The sequence below is a fragment of the Erpetoichthys calabaricus genome, chromosome 7 (assembly GCF_900747795.2).
Source record: "Erpetoichthys calabaricus chromosome 7, fErpCal1.3, whole genome shotgun sequence".
Classification (NCBI taxonomy): domain Eukaryota; kingdom Metazoa; phylum Chordata; class Cladistia; order Polypteriformes; family Polypteridae; genus Erpetoichthys; species Erpetoichthys calabaricus.
In genome coordinates, this window is record NC_041400.2 from 194,357,226 (window position 1) to 194,380,673 (window position 23,448).

General features: G+C 41.6%; 1 protein-coding gene across 4 annotated transcripts in view; it reads left to right on the forward strand.

Moving 5' to 3' along the window:
* The window catches only part of LOC114654202 (ADAMTS-like protein 1), a 388,522-nt gene that overhangs the window by 330,000 nt on the left and 35,074 nt on the right, over positions 1–23,448 (forward strand). For all 4 annotated transcript variants that reach the window (XM_051929878.1, XM_051929877.1, XM_051929879.1 and 1 more), the window contains 3 exons: positions 7,257–7,436; positions 8,718–8,871; positions 18,738–19,797. In XM_051929878.1, the coding sequence (XP_051785838.1) occupies positions 7,257–7,436; positions 8,718–8,871; positions 18,738–19,797 (1,394 nt within the window). The remainder of the gene's footprint in view (positions 1–7,256; positions 7,437–8,717; positions 8,872–18,737; positions 19,798–23,448) is intronic.

The following is a 23,448-nucleotide window of genomic DNA, read 5'->3' on the forward strand; positions in this document are numbered from 1 at the left end:
GATATGAAAGGCACTATATAATAGATAGATCTGAAAGGCACTGTATAATAGATAGATAGTAGATATGAAAGGCACTATATAGTAGATAGATAGATCTGAAAGGCACTGTATAATAGATAGATAGATGGATAGATAGATATGAAAGGCATTATATAATAGATAGATGGATAGATTTGAAAGGTACTGTATAATAGATATGAAAGACACTGTATAATAGATTGATATGAAAGGCACTATATAATAGATAATAGATATGAAAGGTACTAAATACAGTAATAAATAGATAGATGTGAAGGGCACTATAATAGATGGATAGACAAATCTCAAAGGCACTATATAATAGGTAGATATGAAAAGAAACTATATAATAGATAGAAGGATAGATAAATATGAAAGACACTATATGCTGGATCTGAAAGGCACAGTATAATAGATAGATATGAAAGGCACTATATACAGTAATAAATGTGAAGGACACTATATAATAGATAGATACATGTGAAAGGCACTATATAATAGCTGTGAAAGGCACTACATGATAGATAGATATGAAAGGCACTATATAACAGATAGATATGAAAGGTGCTATATATAGTAATAAATAGATGCGAAGGGCACTATATAATAGATAGATAGATATGAAAGGCACTATATAATAGATAGATATGAAAGGTACTATATACAGTAATAAATAGATAGATGTGAAGGGCACTATAATAGATGGATAGACAAATCTCAAAGGCACAATATAATAGGTAGATATGAAAAGACACTATATAATAGATAGAAGGATAGATAAATATGAAAGACACTATATGCTGGATCTGAAAGGCACTGTATAATAGATAGATAAATAGATATGAAAAGCACTATATACAGTAATAAATGGATAGATGTGAAAGGCACTATATAATAGAATGACATGAAAGGCAGTATATAACAGACATGAAAGGCATTATATAATAGATAGATGGATAGATTTTTTAGGGACTTGGCAACCCTGAACCCCCCCAAGCCCCTCCTGTCTTTATTTGCACTTCCTCTTTGTAGGTTTAGAGAAGCTGCTTTTAAGTTCAGGAGGAGTCCGCTAACAGTTAAGACATACAGCAATTCTAATAATTTAAAAAAAAAAAAGAAGAAGAAATAAATCCTCAGTAGTCCTCTTAACAATTTACTCCCCCCCCACCCCATGGAAGCTTTGAAATCTGAAAAGTTTAATTTGCGATATCTCAATGAATACTGACAGATTTCCTTGAAGAATTAGTGTGCTAAATTTCGATGAAGTCGTCCACTGGGGGACGAGTTTTTTGATGAAGACGAGCCTTTTAAATCACAAGGTGAAGGCGAGGCCACAAATGGATTCCTTCCAGGTCAGAACCCCAGAATTGACACACATGCGCACATAACTTACGTTAAAGGAACACGGCAATGCATCTTAACGCCAGGTGTCAATGTACTCTGCACACCAAAAAATGACACATGGACACAATTCAGACACCTACCACTTGCTGCTGCCAGGTGTAAAGGTGGGACGAGGAGGTGATTTGGCAAACTTGGAATTCTTTAAGAAATGCCATTTGTCTTCCAAAAGCATCTGTCATAGGTGGGACCTGCACTGAGGTTTGTGGACCTCGGGTTTAAAACATCACTTGCCCATTCTGCAGATGGCGCGAGCTGGCACTGATATGGCAGCATTCTTTAAGATCCATTAAAATCCAACAGCAACTTCCAGGAGAAGTGACCCTGCAGCACTGAGATGTAAACCACATGAAATGTGAAGCAGGGGCTGTGCATTTCAAGGAAACAATAGCGCCCCCCCTGGGCAGCTGGCAGCAACCACCGAGCGTGTGTGCACCCTGCTCTAATGGCAAACAGGCAAGTTCTTTGTGCAGCTTAATGTGCGGTTTGGGAGCAACAAACTCATGCAGAGACCACCAACTGATTGTTACAAGCAGAAATGTTATTTGAAACACATTCTGTAATGAGCAGCGGGAGCTTGGAGGAAACATCGCCATCGGAAAAGCAAATAGCGTAATACAATACAGGGCAGCGTAATACCTCAGAACAGCCGTGCAGGATGAAAGGGCGAGCTGGTCCGGCATATCTGAGGGGCAGCCCTCTGCTGGAGTGTGCAGTCACAGAGGAGTAGGACAAGGTGGGCTTGTACTCAGGTCCAAGCCCCAGGGGGTGCCTAGTGAGAGAGGGAGAATTTGTGAGTAAACCTAAACATCAGTACATGACAAAGTCGGGGAGTGTGACATCCATGGAGGACGTGTTTCGCACGCCGTTTGAGACCGAGTCGCTGGTCCCCTGCACTGATTTGTTTCTAAAGTTCAGCCCGACGAGCCCACTGCGGCTGCAGGTTTTCGTTCCGACTAATTTTCAATCGGTGGCGTGTTGCACGATGTCTAATCGGAGGGGTTGTCAGACTTGCCGACTACACTTACTGATGATGTGGCTGGAAAAAATTACAGAGGATGAAAGGAACTCCATCACCACTTTCCAGCACAGTTTCATGTTTCTTAAAATATCGCAAACTTTGCCTAACAGCCACTAACATGACGTTTGACCGAGAACGGGACGCGACCAGCTGCACCCCTCCCTGTGGTGCCAGGCATATAGAAATATGATCGGTGGTGTTCATGAGATGTTTAAGAGATTTGCTGAAGTGATTTGAGAAAAGTGGACGACTATTTTGAGGTTCGCAGAATCTGTCCTCTGATTTTATCCATCAGTGCCCTCCATAACGTTTGGGACAAAGACATAACCTTCCATCGATTTCCTCCCCACCCAGCTCCACAGTTTAAAATTACAAATCAGACAATTCAGATGTCGTGATTAAAGTGCACGTTGCAGACATTCATTTAAAGGAATTTGCAGACATTTCAGGTCACACCCTACTTTACCCACATGCCCCCCACCCCCATTTCAGGGCACCATAATGGCAGGTCTGTTAAAGCCGTTGTCACATTTAGCACTTTGTCACATATCCCAGCATGGAATGACTGCTTGACGTCTGCCATTCACAGACATCAGCAGGTGCGGAGGGTCTTCTCTGGTGATGCTTTGCCAGGCCTCTCATGCGGCCATCTTCAGCTCCTGCTCGTTTTGGGGTGGCGGGGGCTTTGTCCCCTTAAGTTTTCTCTTCAGCATATGGAAGGCCTGCCCACTTGGATTGAAATCGGGTGACTGGCTTGGCCATTCCAGAATTTTCTGTTTTCAAACTTTAAAGAGCTCACTGTGTGGTCTCAGCAGTGTGTTAGGATTATTATCTTCTTGTTGGATGTTTGGGGGCACATACTGGAACTTGAGCAGATCAAGAGTTTCTGTCATTGTGCCACAGCTGTCATCCTGCTCAGTTGGATTGAAATCAGGTGACTGGCTTGGCCATTCCAGAATCCTCCATTTTTTTACCTTTGATTAACCCCCATGTTGCCTCAGCAGTGTGTTTGGCTCATCATCTTATTGTAGGATGAAGTGCCGTCCAGTGAGTTTGGAGGTCTTTACTGGGACTTGAGCAGATCAGATGTTTCTCCACACCTCAGAATTAATTGTGCCGTCAGCAGTTCCATCATCAATGAAGAGAAGTGTGCCAGGACCTGTGCCAGCCATACATGCCCAAGCCATAACACCCCCAGCACTGCCATGTTTAACAGATGAGGTGGTCTGCTTTGGATCTCGGGCAGTTCCTTTGTCGCCATCACTGTGATGAGGTTCATCTTTGTCTCATCGGTCCACAACACCTTTTCCCAGAATTCTGCAGGCTCTTTGACGTCCTTTGTCACAAACTGCCATCCTGTTTTGTGGTGCCCATCTTGCAGTGTGTCCCCCTCTGTGTTCCATCCAAAGATGGCTCTGAAGGTTTTATTCTCGTTTTTCAGCCTCATGATGGCTTCTTTGTCTTTCACTGGCACGGCTCTTGTCCTCATGTTGAACAATGGCAACTACAGACACTCCAAAGGGTAGAAGCAGGCTGAGGGGTCTTATGAAGCCATGAAAGCCACCTGAGAAGTCACATATACCTGTGACACCAAACATGGTGCCCTGAAAAAAGGGGGGGGGGGCTGTGTAGAAATAAGTGTTGTGTGACTGGAAATGTCGGCAAATCCCCTTACATGAAAGTCTGCAATGTGCACTTTAATCACGACATCAGAATTGTTTGATTTGTAATTTGAAACTGTAAAGCAGAGGGGGAAAGAGAAATGAGTCTCTGTCCCAAACATTATGGGGGGGACACCGTAGAAGGGATCTTGAGTAAGTTGAAACATGTTACTGTTGTGTCGCAACGTCATTCTGTTTAGTTTGCAGATGCCGCCATTTTGAGATGTTAGCATTATTGGTTGCTGTGGCAATCTACCCAGAATTCTCCAGGAAGCGATGGTGTAAAGTCGGCTCCAGGGTACCTGACACTTGGATCAAAAACAGTTTTGCTGTGTGGTTCTTGCTGCAAAACGTCTCCTTGATTCTGTTAGGAAGACTTACAAGGTATCTGAAAAGCAACTGGGAGAAAAAAACGTAGTCAGAAATCAGAAAAGAGACCGGAAAGAAATCTGCACTGCCACCATAGCCAAATCGCAAGACAAAAGTACAAGCACAAGTCAAGAGCTAGAGAGGAATTCATTAAGAGTTTTTGAATTCTGAGGTACAAAAGGGTTCTGTTTTAAATTAGGAAGTGAACTTTTTGATGATGCCTCGCAGTAAGGAGATACCAGGAGTTGCATCCCTGGGTCCTCCCTGTATGACATGTACGTGTTCTCCTCGTGTTTGTGTGGGCAACTTTCAGCTGCTCCGGTTTCATCCCTGTAGGTATTGCTGTTAGCATCTCTTGACACACTTTTGCGGAGTGATTCATGGATTGAAGTTCCTCCGTGTCGGAGTGTCACAGAGAAGATGTGCTGCGTTGTTCATAATGGCACTCAGTTTCGTCTTCATTCTCTCCTTTACTCCACAACCTCCAGGGGTTCCAGAGTATATCCCATAACTGAGCCCGCCCTTTTAATTCGGTAGCCCTGTCGTGATATCACCAGCCCAGCACACCACACCGGCCATCACAGAGTTGCAGAAGATGTGAAGAGTGTCACTTCCCACATTAAAAGAATTCAGTCTCCTGAAGAAGAAGAGCCTTCTCTGCCCTTTCTTTTATAGATCCTCTGTGTTATGAGATCAGTCCAACCTATCATTGATGTGGACCACTAAGTATTTGTAGTAGTGGACCACCACTACATCCACTCCTTGAATAGTAACTGGACGCAGATGCTCATTGTTGTGGTTCCTTATTTTTGCTGATGTTAAGAAACAGACAGTAATCAAAGTTCTTCCCCTGACTCCTCTCCTCTGCCTCATGCACCTTATCAATAGCCACCATTAGTGTAGTCATTTGAGAACTTATGTTTTAACATATGTTTGGACGGAGTGGTGGCTCTGAGGCTAGGGATCTGCACTGGCAATCGGAAGGTTGCCAGTTTGAATTCCGTAAATCCCAAAGTGACTCCGCTTCATTGTGCCCTTAAGCAAGGCCCTTAACCTGCAATTGCTCCGTCCCGGGTATGACGTTAATCTGCATCCAGTCCTGCAAGTAGGCCCTCCATCCTGCAGGGAAAAATCAATCTATCTATCTATCTATCTATCTATCTATCTATCTATCTATCTATCTATCTATCTATCTATCTATCTATCTATCTATCTATCTATCTATCTATCTATCTATCTATCTATCTATCTATCTATCTATCTATCTATCTATCTATCTATCTATCTATCTATCTATCTATCTATCTATCTATCTATCTATCTATCATATAGTGCCTTTCATCTATCTATCTGTATGGGTGGAGTGGTGGCTCTGAGGCTAGGGATCTGTGCTGGCAAGCAGAAGGTTGCTGTTTCAAATCCCATAAATGCCAAAAGTGACTTCATTGGACCCTTTAGCAAGGCTCCTAACCTGCAATTGCTCCATCCTGGGTATGCCCTGCATCCAGCCCTTCAAGTAGGCCCTCCAACCTGCAGGGAAAACGTGAAGCGTAGTGGCAGGATTGGCACCCCAGCCACCATAAAAAAGCTCACCCTGTTCTGTTCCGTTTCATCTGAACTAGTATGGTGCTGACGTTTCACCCTCTGCATGGCTGCACTCAGGTCCTGATCTGGGATCCTGAGTTGGTTTGTCATGTTGTGGGTGCGGCAATACGCTATATCAACGCAGGCGCCTAACTCTCTCTCTCTCCTCTAACATATGTTAATGTTTTTTATTGTTATTTTTGCTATTGTTGAACTGTAGTATTGGTCCTACTTGAGAACTTCTGTCACGGTATGTGACCACAAATTAGAAGTGTGGGCTGCCTCGACTATATATCAGTACTCGGTGACATCTGCTGATAATGAAGCACATTGCGCCGGCTGCCTAATCGTTTTCATTGCATACGCAAGTCGTATACTTCAACAGTCATACAAACCATTAAGGCATAAAAAAGATGCGGGGCTCTTGGCAGAGTGACCTCGTGTGCTTTCTTCAGGGACCAGAGTCCCAAATGTTTCCTACTGTGTTCTATTTTTATAGATTTTTTTGTGCTTGTTCTGTCTCTTTAAATTTGCTTATGTTGCATATTCTTTGTGGCTGATGAGAAAACAGTGAAACAAACAAAATCTAGATAAAGATCATTGGGTCAATCAAAGAACATTTTGGGGTGTAATCTGCTCTGAGAATGCCAGGATGAATGGCGTGCTGAGCTTCGTGAAGGAGCAGGACTGATGTCTGTTGACATCGTGGGGCCGTTAAATGGCTGATTTACTGATAAAGAGCACAGGAGAAGGGTGGAGAGTCGTGCAGGGTGGGGAAACAAGTGTAGACAAATCTGGAGTGTTGTAGCAGCAGAATGGCAGAATGGCGAGGGCAAAGCTGGTAATCTCGCTCTGCCAAAGGATCTCCGGGTACCTACAAATGAAAGGAAAAAACATCATGGATTCGGCTTTATCTGAGGTTTTTAGAGTGATTTATTTATGGAGCACTCTTGGAGACACCACTTAATAGGAACAGTTTATTGAATGACTTGCCTATTTATGCACTGTAGCACTTTGATTCTCTATTCTGAATGACATTCTGCACATACTTTTGCATAGAAAGTCTCGTCTGCCTCTTCAGCGTCCATCACGGTCGTGAACTTTTAGATATTCTTACAGGAACTGGTGACCGTGACTGTGGACACCGGAAGCATCACAGGAACTGATTTGCTGCTCTCCTTTTCTGTTTTGTTTCACCACAGTGTTCCAAGAGCTGTGGCCTGGGCCTTCAGTTCCGCCAAGTGCTGTGTAAGCAACGGATGGCTGATGGCAGTTTTCTTGAGTTGCCCGAGACCTTCTGCTCTTCTCCAAGTCCGAGAACCCAACAGACCTGTGGAAAAACAGAGTGCCCTGTGGAGTGGGCCGTACTGGAGCGCTCACAAGTACGTATCAAATGGAGAATGTCCTGACGCAATTAGAATTTGATTTTCACTGTTTAGAAAGTTCCTTTCTTTCTTTCTTTCTTTCTATGTATATGATAATTAGAAAGAAAGGCACTATATGATAGATAGATCATATAGTGCCTTTCTGTCTGTCTGTCTATCTATCTATCTATCTATCTATCTATCTATCTATCTATCTATCTATCTATCTATCAGATAGATAGATCATATAGTGGCTTTCTATCTATCTATCTATCTATCTATCTATCTATCTATCTATCTATCTATCTATCTATCTATCTATCTATCTATCTATCTATCTGATAGATAGATAGATAGATATATGTGAAAGGCACTGTATAATAGATAGGCACTATATGATCTATCTATCTATCTATCTATCTATCTATCTATCTATCTATCTATCTATCTATCTATCTGTCTGTCTGTCTGTCTGTCTGTCTGTCTGTCTGTCTGATAGATAGATAGATATATGTGAAAGGCACTGTATAATAGATAGGCACTATATGATCTATCTATCTATCTATCTATCTATCTATCTATCTATCTATCTATCTATCTATCTATCTATCTATCTATCTATCTATCTATCTGATAGATAGATATATGTGAAAGGCACTTTATAATAGATAGGCACTATATGATCTATCTATCTATCTATCTATCTATCTATCTATCTATCTATCTATCTATCTATCTATCTATCTATCTATCTATCTATCTGTCTGTCTGATAGATAGATAGATATATGTGAAAGGCACTGTATAATAGATAGGCACTATATGATCTATCTATCTATCTATCTATCTATCTATCTATCTATCTATCTATCTATCTATCTATCTATCTATCTATCTATCTATCTATCTATCTATCTATCTATCTATCTATCTGATAGATAGATATATGTGAAAGGCACTTTATAATAGATAGGCACTATATGATCTATCTATCTATCTATCTATCTATCTATCTATCTATCTATCTATCTATCTATCTATCTATCTATCTATCTATCTATCAGATAGACAGACAGATCATATAGTGGCTTTCTATTTATCTATCATATAGTGCCTTTCCTATCTATCTATCTATCTATCTATCTATCTATCTATCTATCTATCTATCTATCTATCTATCTATCTATCTATCTATCTATCTATCTATCTATCTATCTATCTATCTATCTATCTATCTATCTATTATATAACGCCTTTCACATCTATCTGATTGTTTCCTTTTTCCGTATTATGGTACCAGTGCTCAGTGACCTGTGGAGAAGGCACCCAGAGTATCTCGGTGTTCTGCAGGAAAATGGACAGGAACGGAAAGTCTGTGACCCTCAATCCTGGTCGCTGTTCCAGCCTTCCACAGCCACGCTTGGTCAGACCCTGCTCATTAGCACCTTGCACAAGTAAGAAATGTTTCTGATCTAAAACTGTGGTTTTCATCCTGTTTACTTTCTCATATATGAAGTCCAAAAATTTGATTTCAAGATTTTGATGCATCTTGACATTTTAGACCTCACTGAGTCTGAAAATGCAATTTTTAGAATTCTGTCTGTGTGTGCGTGTGTATAAACACTATAACTTGAGTACACTTTCACTTCGGTCAACCAAATTTTGCATACAAGTATTAGGTACAAAATGTAGATTTCTATCAACTTTTGAGCCATTTCTTCTAATCGGAACTGGTACGTTACCTTTTATTCATGCAGCTGCAGAGTCCGATTTATTCAACTTTCCTTGTGTAATAATTGTTCAATATGTTATTAATTTGATTTGTTGTTGATGGTTCTTTAATGTACATCTCTCTATTATATAAATAAAATCCTGCAACAAGACGAGACTTTTTGGAAGAGACTTTGGCCATGAGATGTTTTCAAATCCCACCCTTCTCTCCACCATTTCTGGTTCACTGCCCACACCTGCGGTCCTCTCATCTCTCATTTGTGTGAATACTTTTGCCATCACAGTTCCTGCGCTCTCAGCTCTTATAAATTTTTACGTTTTCCTCACTTTAAGTTCCCAATAAAAGAAGACATATTATGTCCAAATCTTATTGAAGAATTTCATCCCAAAAAGTTATCAACAGAAAAAATGAATACACGGGCAATCCTAGCAACGAGAAACAATGAAGTCATACAAACTAACGGCAATATTGTCGATCGGTTACACGGCCAGTTGGTTACATGCGTCTCAATAGACTGTGGTGAAACAGTTGGTGGTGAAGGTACGGAAGATGAAAACATCAACTTACAATATCACGAAGAATATCTACAACTGTTAACACCATCTGGTCTTCCACCAGCCGAATTACTGTAGTAAGAAGGACGTATCGTTATGATATTGCGTAATTTATGTCTTAGTGATGGGCTATGCAACAGGACAAGATTAGTTGTACCCAAAATTGGTCTATCAATTCTGACATGTAAAATTTAAAAGGAGACAAGAAATGTAATGTTGTACATCTTCAGAGGATAACGTGAGACATCAAAGGAGATCTCGATATGCCATTCGTAATAAAACGTTTACAGTTTCCCGTTAGAATAGCTTTCACAAAGACGATTAACAAATCACAGGAACAAACATTCAAAAAAGCCGGTTTATTTATTAGAGAGAAAGAAACAAAATTCACTCACGGGCAGTTATACGTTGAGTTGTCACGATGCAAGTCCAAACACGGAATCAAAATTCAATGTGTTATTATCAAAAAGTTAATTTAAAAAATTATTTTAACTGAAGTTTTACAGTAAAAGTGTAAGTTTAAAAAGTATTTGTATGTTAATTTCAAATCCAACAGAACAAAATCGTATAATGTTACGTTTTACTATTTTTTACTATGGTTAATTACTCGCTGCAATGTAAAATAGTTAGTTCTATTACACATATGTAACAATTCCCATGAAAATAGCAATCTGTTTAAATTGTACACTGCACCCCCATACGCGAGCAGCTGAAACACAAAGTGGCTAGCGTGTAACACAGGCCTGGGGGGTTGGCAAGCGAAGCGAGCAGTAATTTAAAAATATAATCATTGGCTTGCGGTTTACTCCTCAAATTTCCATCCCCATATCTGAATATACGAGAAAGTCGAGGGGAGACCACTCACAATTTTTTTTCACTTGTAAACTGGTTGAAGTTCAAGAAGCTCCTCATGGATATTTCCAGAGAAATCACACACAGAGATGGAGAGGGGCGCATCTTCAGTTTTGAGCGGCTAGATTTATAAACATTAAATCGCAGGTGGGTGTGATTGTCTCCCTGGTGTTTTAAATGGTTGCCTTTATTAACATTGAATCAGAAATCGATCAGAGATGGGTTTAGGGATGGGAGCTTCCGGATTTACTAACAGTAGAGAAAGCCACAGACTGGCAGTTGGGAACAACTTCACTAAAATACCTGCCTTACCTGATTCTCGCAGACCGGCTAGAAATTTTTGCGGTCTGGGGACCAGCAGTTGGGAAACACTGATCTAAAAAGCTAAGCATTTATGAAGTGGGAATGCACAAAGCATTCCAGTCTTCTTCTCTCCTCTTTTACCAAGATTAGGTGGATTGGCAGATCATGTTGATCAATTGAATCATCACAGAAGGACTTGGATGGCATACAGGCTTGGGCAGATTTGTGGCAGATGAAATTTAATGTCAGTAAATGTAAAGAATTACACATAGGAAGTAAAAATGTGAGGTCTGAATACACAATGGACGGTCGGAAAAATTGAACATACACCTTATAAGAAGGATTGAGGAGTCGTAGAGGACTCGGCACAATCAACTGGCAGTCAGTGTTCAGAAGCCATTAAGAAGGCGAACAGAATGTCAGGTTATATAGCGCCTTGATGTGTGGAGTACAAGTCACAGGAGGTTCTGCTCAACCTTTATAACACACCAGTGAGGCCTCATCTGGAGTATTGGGTGCAGCTACAAAAAGGACATAGCAGCACTAGAAAAAGTCCAGAGAAGAGCGACTAAAGATTAAAAGAGCTTAGCATTTATAGAGATGAAGAGGAGACCTGACTGGCTGACTGAAGTGTTTTAAATGATGAAGGGAATTAGTGGAGTGGATTGAGACGGTGACTTTAAAATGAGATGAAATCGAAAGTCCACCTTATGAGAAGGATTGAGGAGTCGTAGTGGACTCTAAGCTATCAACTTCACGTCAGTGTTCAGAAGCCATTAAGCAGGCTAACAGAATGACAGGTTATATAGCGCCTTGATGTGTGCAATACAAGTCACAGGAGGGGCTGCTGAAGCTTTATAACACACTGGTGAGGCCTCATCTGGAGTCCTCTGTGCAGTTTTGGTCTCCATAAAGACTTAACAGCACAAGAGAACGTACAGAGAAGAGCGACTTGGCTGATTCCAGGGCTACAGGGGAAGAGTTATGACGAAAGATTAAAAGATTAAAAGAGCTGATACAGCGCATTGCCGCACCCACATAGAAAAAGAAGGACATGTGCTCCGTGGTTACTCTCTCAGGTGGGCGGGCGTTAGCATATCATAATCTCTTGGACCAATTGCATGAGTTTTCTACATTCGACTTATATGACCGACATTATAAAATACCAGAAATTATATGATAAAATCAAGTCCCGACTTATGCGTGGAAGAACTTATCCATGAGTATATACGGTAAACACGGTCAGCAAAAACATGTAGATCATTATTGTCAAGCATCATGTGTTTGCTTTGGCATTTTCAGCTCCTTTCTTTATTAGCACAGAAGTTGAAGGCAGATGCCTTCCTCATACAGCAAATAAACAGCCTAATGTAGTCTGCTTGCATCCTGCTTCAGCTGCCCTAGTTTACCTGAAAATGCTTTTACATTACATAGTGAACTTTGCTAAATGTGCTTAATTACTTTAAGATATAAAATACAAACCTCACAACTATTAATTTTTCTTGTTATATTTTTTACCACACAATACAGGGAACAAACCCTGGAGAGGGCGGCAATCCATCACAGGGCACACACACACATTCACCAAGCCTACACTAGGGCCAATTTAAAAACAGCAATTCACTTAACCTGCATGTCTTTGGATTGTGGGAGGAAACCCACACAGACACGGGGAGAACATGAAGACTCTATGCAAGGAGGACCTGAGACACAAACCCTTAACAATAAAAATAAAAGTTCAACACAGTCCAGTACAGCAGAAACAGATGACAATGGAGCGTGGAATGGAAAACCCAGTCAGCAGCCCTCTGAAGGAGATGTAAAGTTTTGTCCTACCAGGTTCCCTTTGCAACTTGAAGATTTGATGTGATTAGGAGTGCCCCAAGCAGACAAAGATGAAGCCAATAACGATGAATCCACATCAACAAGCAGGCACAGGACTGCACATCCAGCCAGGAAAAACAGTTGAAGTGATAATCCAGTAGTGTGTGTGATGAATAGACACAATTACAGACTGTTGATCACGATCCCCTCAGCGTCTTTTTGGCTCGTTTTTAAAGAGCTCACTTAATTAACTTTCTTCCACGCATCCCTTACACCCATTTTGAATCTACCCAAAAAGCGTAATACCCCAGGATCTGATGGGAGTTTAAAACAATTTAAAACATCTTGAACTACAGTTTGCAACATACAATCGTGGCTTATATATGCCATACTTTATCATCCTCTTTATTCATTTTTTGCAAGTTCTATATAGTCATAGGTGTCCTGGGAGTTCTGTTGGTAGGACATAGTCCTGGTTGATGGGTGTGAAGAGTTAAAAGGACGTTAGTGAAGACCTTTCCTTATCCGAGTGTGTGGATCTTGTACTGGAACTAAAAACAATAGATTTGTTTGGAAGGTCCCATTTGTCAATGAAAAGACAGTAGGGAACACTTCTCTAGAAATTGAAATCTCTATTTTCCAAAACTTTTCTTTACAATCGCAGAACAGTATTTATGCCATTCAGTGTGCAGAATGCCAAATGTTATATATTGTTGAAACTTAAGAATTCAGTAAGGGCAAGATTTATTCAGCATCGAAGACTAATTGAATCACAAGAAAAACAAACAGCCCTGTATAAACATTTTGACAAGGATAACCATAATCCTATTATGTTTGGATTGGCTTCGGAAGATTTTTGGAACAAAACATGTCGCATTAGGAAAGAAAAGGAGTGGATTGAGAAACTTAACACGTATGCCCCAATAGGTTTAAATGACAAATAGGCCCTGCAGTATTAATGGACAAAATTGTGAACTTTGATATATTTTAATTTTAAAATCTTTGGTCAGTGTACCCCTGCACGTGCCGAAAGGCAATATCCCCTACCCTAACCCTGACTGATCTTTCATTTTTTCTGTTTTCGATCTTTAGGTTTCTCAGCTCCTTCTCTTTTCTTGCCTATTAGCGATTCGGTTTTGACGAGCGTTAGGACAGATTTCTCATGTATAAACGGTGCGTACGCACATAAATGTTGTGTACTCCCGTTTCCATGCTCACAATGCGATGTATAAAAACTAAACTTGGCGTAAAGCCACGCACATTTTCACGCCATCTAAATGCTTGGCGTACGCAAGTTCTGCGCTTGGTTTTGCAAACTGGCGGCACCCAGCGTCAAAGCAGTGCTACTGTTCCGGTGTGGTTTCCCTTTCTTTTTCAGATCCACATCCCTGACGCGGCTTTATCAAATAGACTGAAGTTAACTGCATATTGTTTATTAGTTCAAGGCATCTGATTGTAATTAACGTGTAATAATATAATGGTCCACGGAATGGCCAAACTATTCCAAGTACCATAGCTGCTTTAGCGTTGTTACTCTCAAGTATTAATCCCACTGTATCTGAGTGTGGAATCAGAGCTCTACAGCAGCTGATCAGAAAGAGAATTATCAGAATACAGCGTGAAGCACATGCTGCCTCAGCCATGCTATCTATTGAACTGCTCTCATATGGCAAACGCTTCAGAGCCTTTCCTGTACGGGCCTTATGGTTCAGAAACAGTTTCATCTCAAGAACTCTAAACGCACTCAATCAGTCCATCAAGTGGTCCTTGTAGAACTGTTTGTACTTATTAGTACAATCACCTCACTGTAAACTTGTGATACAGTTATAATATTGCACAACCTGTGCCACTTTATAAAACGCGTATTTACATATGATGACGATATCATTTTTAAGATGAAATGCAGCAAAATGTTTATTACATTATACAGATAAAATTTTAACATCATTTAAATAATCTATATTATTAATAATTAAACATGTGAGGACACGGTGTCGCAGCACTAGCGACGATCTGGTGCCCCGTTCAGAGATTGTTCTTGCCTCACGCTGTATTCTTGCTGGGGCTGGCGTGACCTTGGATGGATAGATGGATAGAATAATTAAACACGTACTATGAAGATATTTCAATGATCCTTAAAAGTTTTGAATAATCTGCATTCTCAGCTTACTGATGGCTTAACGTCTATTACAGAGCTGATTGTGTGGCGATTGGTTACTTAGAGAAAGAAAAGGAAGGACAGGAATTGGGGGAGTGAGAGAGACAGTACTGCTGCAATAAATGATTTCATCAAAGGTCGCGCACAGCGCAGCAAGCATCTTACGTGAGGCAGGAACAGTCACTGTGCCACCGTGTTCCCATGTTTAATAACACGCTTTAACTCCTATCATCATGAAAAAGATATCACGTATACATCTCAGTATTTTAATTATTCAGAGAGCTGTAATATCATGAATGTAATGGATTCTGTGTCCTGTCGGAGGAAGAGAAAGCCCATTTAAGATGCACGTAGTGATTCACACACATAGAGCACATGGAAAATCAAATACAAAACAAAGCATTTAACGTGCTACTTTAGTTACGATGGGATTTGAGAAACTAGTAAATTAACTCTTTTGGGGCTAATTTTTTTTTTGTTTCTTTTCTCCCAGGGTTGAATATTTTTCCAAAAACTAACTTTTTTAAAAAAAAAATAACACAAAGCAATTGAAATCAACAAAAAAAAATTACTTTTGACAGATGTTACTGTCTTGCATGTTGTATGAGCCTGCATACTCTATGATTTCACATACATTTTACACAGCAAAGTCTGATCTCGCTCAAAGCAGCCAATTTCAGTCATTGCCACATTGCACTCCTTACAATATGTGTTGCTTTGGTGCCTACTTTTCAATTGTCTGTTGCTGCACTTTCTCACATATATTGTTAGTGTGTACTGTAGAGAGACAAGTCACCCGTTTGCCATCGTGCCATGCCACTGCCACCAAGTTTTCTGCCCACATGAAAACCGTATTGTCACCTCTTTTCCTCTTCAACCTGTCTGGCTTCAACTGTGAAGGCCTGTGTCTCCTGTTCGCCCTCACTGTGCCACAAGCTCCAATTCCTCTGCTCTGTAGCTCCATGAACAATTCTGGGCATGTATAAAAATTGTCCAAATGTACACAACATGACCCAAATGTTCATAGCCCTGAAGCAGCTCCAGCACAACCTGACTTGTCAAGGGACAGTTCTCTCTTTGAAAGAAATACTTTCCTGTATATGTAATTACTTTCCGGCAGAAACCAGTGTTTGCTTCTGCCAGTACAAAATCCTTTATGCCATACTTTGTGGGCTTGTCTGGCAAAAATTTTTTAGAAAAAAAGGTGTCCCTTTTATTTTATCATAGATTCATGCACAGACAAATCACAGCCAGGCTGATAGAATTGTTTCTATTTTGGTTCCACAATGTCAAGCAGGGGCTGAACTTTATGCATGGCGTTATAGCCCGGCTCACACCATGGGATTTGCTTCTGTTTATTACAGAAGTGAATAAAACTTTGCAGCAGCACGTACCTATCATCACGCTGCATAACCTGTCCAAAGCCACCAGGGGACAAAGCACGTTTGGACCAATGCTCTCTGAAGTTATATCACCAGTTCTGTCCCATCTCTATTTGTAATGCCACAGCGCGCTTCATTTCGTCTTTTCTTGTGGGTTTCCACTTTGAAAAACGAGAATGCGGTGCAAGCGCAGCCCGCGATTCAAAAAATTTCTCTGCCTACCTGTTTGTCTCGTCTGACAGTAGCTGAAAAGCAGCATCAGGATAGAGCAGCCTGAAGTAGTTCAGCAGCTGGTGATCTGTCGTGTCCAACAGCAAGCCATACCGTCTTGTGAAGTCCGACTCCCACGGATCAATGTCTGTGTATTCCTCCCACGCGAACCTTGCCGTAGATGCATTGGCTTCTCACTCTGTTGTTCGATCTCCTGATCACTGTCAATAAAATCCGATTCTGAGAAATCAGAGTCCGACTCCGCGATAATGCGCAAAACATTGTCTGCCAAGTGTTTTCTTTTCTGCACTCGCTTCGCTCCCTTGTGACATGTCGATGCCATCTTGCCATTGTTTACATTTTCGCAACTCACGCACAAGCAAGGATTAGTTGCCAAGTCAACGAGTCTAGCATTCCTCCAGGTACAGATGGAATGCCTGCGACGTGACAGTGAGTTTTGTCGCCATTAACAGCTGATTGTCGCCCTCTATCCCTGGATGTCGACTTTTGTCGACATTCGCCCTCAACCCCTCCTGTCGACAAAAGTCGACATCCGCCCTAAAAGAGCTACACGATTTTAAGATGAAGTTTATGATGTTCTACTTTAATGACAAAATAAACTACGTGATTAAAGTGGAAATTTCGAGATTAAAGTTGACATTTTGTGCTTTTTTCTCAGTGTGTCCCTATTTTTTTTTTTTCTTTTCTCTGTACCCTAATAAGCTTTCATATGACACTCAGACGGTGGGCTACGACTTGCCTTTTGACGATGACTTTGATATCTGACAACTTCTTTTTTTATTTTGGGTAGTGTGTGACTTTGTGAACTTGAACTTTCGAGTTTCTCTGACACGCTATGTCACTCGATCAACTTCCTTTTGTTGATTTTATCACTGTTTAAACCAACAAATAGTACGTTTTTTCTTTGCTTCCATTGGTATTCGCTGAAATTCTTCTATTTCCCCTGTGCTTTTGTCATTGTCTTTTCACAGAACGCTGAGCTTAAGGGCTATTTATATTAATTTGCATATTCAAAGAGGCGTAATTCTGGGAGGAGTTGGGGCGGGACAGCAGGCGCGTGCACGTGCATTACTTTTCACGCTGACCAGGATTTATGGAGCGGAAGAACGTGGAAGTTGCCGTACGCACAGATTTATGCATCTGGATTTTTTAGTGCATGCGCACATTTCTGCTTTTGTCTGTACGCCATGTTTTAGTGTGAATTGTACACACGGCGTAATGCATGAGACCCCTGGTTATTTCCTCTTCTACCTTTCGTTTTGATGTATGAAGTCAAACCTCATTGCTGTCATCGCATGCCATTCACAAAATGCTATGGTAGGTAGGATCAGGAGTGAGCAACACTTAGAGATACGCACCAGGGTGAAGTCCTCGTTTATAACTTGACACGTCAGAAATTTGACAGATGTGAGGAGGCCATTTTGTCCATCAAGCCCATCTGTTTAGCTAATACCTAAGCTGTCCCCTTGTAGCGGTCTGGTAGCTGCTAAGATTCACACTGTTGATGAGACGGTGATTTATTTATTTTTTTGGTGGAGATTCCAGGGACGCATCCAGCCTTGGCCCGACCCACACACACTCACAATCACAGACATAAAACCAATGAATTAATAAATAATCTATTAAATGAAAACCCAATGCACAGCAACAACAAACAAACAAACTTCCCCTTTCCCCTACGGCGATACAGTTATAACATAACGATGAACCCCAACAATAAACACTCATAACGTCCTTATACAGTCCAATACAGCAAAAGTGGATGAAATGGTTTGGTGAGAGGATGACAATCCCGAGTAGTCCTGGGCGGCCTGGGGTGAGATTTGCAGGAGCGCTCCTTTTGAAGACGCTCAACGATTAATCCACCATCATACACACGATAGGCAGGCACGAGACAGTCCATTCACCCTAATGGGAAACGATCCAGGGCCGCGATTGACTTTTCAGATGACATGTTGGACAGAATACACAAAAACACCGATCTCCCGTTGCTTCCCAGGGCCCACCTTTTCAACTTTCCTGCCGGCCTCTTTTGTCCCCAGCAGCCCCTGCTTCCGTTTCAGTCATCCTATGTGGGTAATCCTCCTTGGGCTGCTGGGAAATGGAGTTCTTCCTACGGTAGCAGTGCTACACCCTTATCTCATTCACGTTCTTCTTAAAGGTTGTCCAGGTTCCTGCTTCAACTCCATGTCTCGGTGTGATGACACTTTTCGGTATTTGATTCTCCCAAGTCCCAAATTTTTCCTTTTTTGACCATGGCACTGTTTCTTCAACTGTATTTCAGAGCCTTCGAAGCCTGTCCCAAAATTGACAGCCTACTTGTTCTCCCTGAGGAAGGTCTACATCCAGCTGAGAAAGGAGAGAAGGCTACAGTTTGTTGTAGGAGGTTATGCTTTCCTAATTCCAACCACCTCAGTTGTCATTAGATGTCCCAATCGGAGGCTTCGGAAAACTCTGATTCGGTGGGAGAAGGATGGAGAACTATTGGCGGGATCATCACACCTTACAGTCAGTCCATATGGTTACCTAAGCATTCATCATCTCAGGCTGTCAGATGCTGGTATCTACACATGTATAGCTGGCCAAGCTCAGGAAAACTTTATAATTAAGCTCATTGGATTCAAGCAAAAGCCTGTCCTTCACCCACCTGGCCCCAACTTGAAGGATAAGCCATGGATATCACCCAGGAACCTTCCGGTTTCTGTACACAATGCCAAACTTTGGTTAACTCCTGGTCATTTCAGTCAATATGATGACATTGTCCTGCATCTCATTGAGAAGATGGGCTTAGATGAAGAGCATTTGGGATCTCTGGATGCGCTGGACTCATCTGAGAGGAATTCTTCACTTTTAGAAGACGACTTTGGCCTTGAGGTTGCAGCACCAATGACCCTTACCATTGACCAGAAACGGTTGGATGAGATCATCAAGAATGTATTCTCTCAGCCTGAGGAACTCCAGACCTCTCATGCAGATAAACTCATCACTCAGCTACTGTCAGAGATCCACACTGACAACGTACTGAAGTATCCAGACGGTGGATTCAATGCATCCAACTCCTGGAAATCGATGGATCATAAATCTCATCCTTCGGAAGCAACTTTGGCAAATCCAGAGTTCAGAGATTCCGACAAAAGCTTTCGACCGCCAGTGTTTGGTACGACACCACATCATCAGAAGAGACCACAAGAGACCTCCTCCTCAGAATTTGTAGGTCATGTGGGACAAGATGTGCTGCTGCACGGCAGGGTGAACAAGCTGGTCTTGAAGTGTGAAGCCACAGGAAATCCAAAACCGTCCATTAGATGGTTTAAGAATGGAGAACATCTGCATTTTGGAAACAGGTAAGTTATGTAGAATGCACCTTGATGCCGAAACTGCATTATGGCTGTCGTGATTTGGTTTCCTCCTAAAGTTTTTTACTTTCACGTATCCGAAGTATAGGGGAGAGTATTGTAATCGTCCCAAAACTCAACCTCGTAGATTTTGATGACTCTCGACATTTTAGACCTGCCTGAATCCGACAATTACCATTTTTGGAATTGTCTGTGTGTGTGTGTGTAAACATGATAACTTGAGTACGCTTTCACTTAGGTCAACCAAATTTTGCATGCAGGTATTAAATAGAAAACGTAGATTTCTATCAACTTTTGGTGAGAAGTCAAGCAAAATGACACCTTTTATTGGCTAACTAAAAAGATTACAATATGCAAGCTTTCGAGGCAACTCAAGCCTCAACATCTTGCCTGAAGAAGGGGCCTGAATTGCCTTGAAAGCTTACATATTGTAATGTTTTTAGTTAGCCAATTAAAGGGGTCCATTTGTTTGACTTCTTACTACATTCATAATGGCTAACATGGTACAACACCCTACCTAGTACTATCAACTTTTGGACTATTTCCGTTAACCGGAGGTGCTACTTTACCTTTTATTCTTGCACTTGCAGAGTCCAATTTATTCAACTTTACTTTTATAATAATTGTTCAATATATTATTGATTTAATTTGATTTGTTGTTGATGGTTCTTTAATCTGTGTGATATACAGTGCATCTGGAAAGTATTCACAGCACATCACTTTTTCCACATTTTTTTATGTTACAGCCTTATTCCAAAATGGATTAAATTCATTTTTTTCCTCAGAATTCTATACACACCACCCCATAATGACAACGTGAAAAAAGTTTACTTGAGATTTTTGCAAATTTAATAAAAATAAAAAAATTGAGAAATCCCATGTCCATAAGTATTCACAGCCTTTGCCATGAAGCTCAAAATTGAGCTCAGGTGCCTTCTGTTTCCCCTGATCATCCTTGAGATGTTTCTGCAGCTTCATTGGAGTCCACCTGTGGTAAATTCAGTTCACTGGACCTGATTTGGAAAGGCACACACCTGTCTATAGAAGGTCCCACAGTCGACAGTTCATGTCAGAGCACAAACCAAGCATGAAGTCAAAGGAATTGTCTGTAGACCTCCGAGACAGGATTGTCTCGAGGCACAAATCTGGAGAAGGTTACAGAAAAATTTCTGCTGCTTTGAAGGTCTCAATGAGCACAGTGGCCTCCATCATCCGTAAGTGGAAGAAGTTCAAAACCACCAGGACTCTTCCTAGAGCTGGCCGGCCATCTAAACTGAGTGATCGGGGGAGAAGGGCCTCAGTCAGGGAGGTGACTAACAACCCGATGGTCACTCTGTCAGAGCTCCAGAGGTCCTCTGTGGAGAGAGGAGAACCTTCCAGAAGGACAACCATCTCTGCAGCAATCCACCAATCAGGCCTGTATGGTAGAGCGGCCAGACGGAAGCCACTCCTTAGTAAAAGGCACATGGCAGCCCACCTGGAGTTTGCCAAAAGGCACCTGAAGGACTCTCAGACCATGAGAAATAAAAAATGTTCTGGTCTGATGAGACAAAGATTGAACTCTTTGGTGTGAATGTCAGGCGTCACGTTTGGAGGAAACCAGGCACCGCTCATCACCAGGCCAATACCATCCCTACAGTGAAGCATGGTGGTGGCAGCATCATGCTGTGGGGACGGGAGACTAGTCAGGATAAAGGGAAAGATGACTGCAGCAATGTACAGAGACATCCTGGATGAAAACCTGCTCCAGAGCGCTCTTGACCTCAGACTGGGGCGACGGTTCATCTTTCAGCAGGACAACGACCCTAAGCACACAGCCAAAATATCAAAGGAGTGGCTTCAGGACAAGTCTGTGAATGTCCTTGAGTGGCCCAGCCAGAGGCCAGACTTGAATCCGATTGAACATCTCCGGAGAGATCTTAAAATGGCTGTGCACCGACGCTTCCCATCCAACCTGATGGAGCTTGAGAGATGCTGCAAAGAGCAATGGGCCAAACTGGCCAAGGATAGGTGTGCCAAGCTTGTGGCATCATATTCAACAAGACTTGAGGCTGGAATTGCTGCCAAAGGGGCATCGACAAAGTATTGAGCAAAGGCTGTGAATACTTATGGACATGGGATTTCTCAGTTTTTTTATTTTTAATAAATTTGCAAAAACCTCAAGTAAACTTTTTTCACGTTGTCATTATGGGGTGTTGTGTGTAGAATTCTGAGGGAAAAAAATGAATTTAATCCATTTTGGAATAAGGCTGTAACATAACAAAATGTGGAAAAAGTGATGCGCTGTGAATACTTTCCGGATGCGCTGTACAAATATAATCATTGTCTTGCATGTTGATGGAGAAGTATAGGGAAGGCCAGGAGGAGTTGCATTGCGTCTTTGTGGACCTGGAGAAAGCATATGACAGGGTGGCCAGAGAGGAGCTGTGGTATTGTATGAGGAAGTTGGAAGTGGCAGAGAAGTACATGAGAGTTGTACAGGATATGTAGGAAGGAAGTGTGACCGTGGTGAGGTCTGCGGTAGGAGTGACGGAGGTGGGATTACATCAGGGATCGGCTTTGAGGCCTTTCTTATTTGCAATGGTGATGGACAGGTGGACACATGAGATTAGACAGGAGTCCCCGTGGTCCTCCGTAATGTTTGCTGATGACATTGTGATCTGTAGTCAGAGTAGGGAGCAGGTTGAGAAGACCCTGGAGAGGTGGAGATATGAGAGGAGAGGAATGAAGGTCAGTAGGACCACCAAGACAGAATACATGTGTGTGAATGAGTGGGAGGTCAGTGGAATGGTGAGGATGAGGGAGTAGAGTTGGCGAAGGTGGATGAGTTTAAATACTTGGGATCAACAGTACAGAGTAACGGGGATTGTGGAAGAGAAGTGAAGAAGAGAGTGCAAGCAGGGTGGAGTGAGTGGAGAAGAGTGTCAGGAGTGATTTGTGACAGACGGGTATCGGCAAGAGTGAAAGGGAAGGTCTATAGGACGTTAGTGAGACCAGCTACTTTTGTGCAGATGTGACAAAGTCTAAGTAGGATACACTGGGATAAACTGTTAAGTGCAGATACAGTCGAGGAGCAGTGGAACAGGTTTAAAAATGTTTGACATGTGATGCAGGACAGATACAGACCAAAATTTGGAATTAATAGGAAAGTAAAAAAAAACTCCACGGTGGATTAATAAAGATTTATAAAAGAAGTTGCAAAAGAAAAAGCTGCTTTATAAGGCATATAAGGCTAATGACTGCAAAGTGAACTGTATAGCGTATGAGAACATGAGGACAACCATCAAGAAGGATATCAGGGAGGCTAAAAGACAGTTGGAGAGGAATATAGCAGATAAGGTGAGAAACGACCCTAAGAGATTCTTTAAATAGTAAGAGAACAGTCAAGGAGGAGGTGAAGGGCATCAGAAATAGTAAAGGGAATTAAAAGATACAGACAATGAAATAGCGGATGCCCTAAACTTACATTCTTCTGAGGTCTTCACAAGTGAGCAAGTGGATAACCTCAGAGCGGTAACAGGGACTACTAAGGAGGTACTGAGGGATTTGGAAATTGTAGAGGGAGAATAGCAGCATAGACTAAATAGGCTGAAATCAAACAAATCACCAGGACCAGATAATATTTATCCTCGAGTTCTT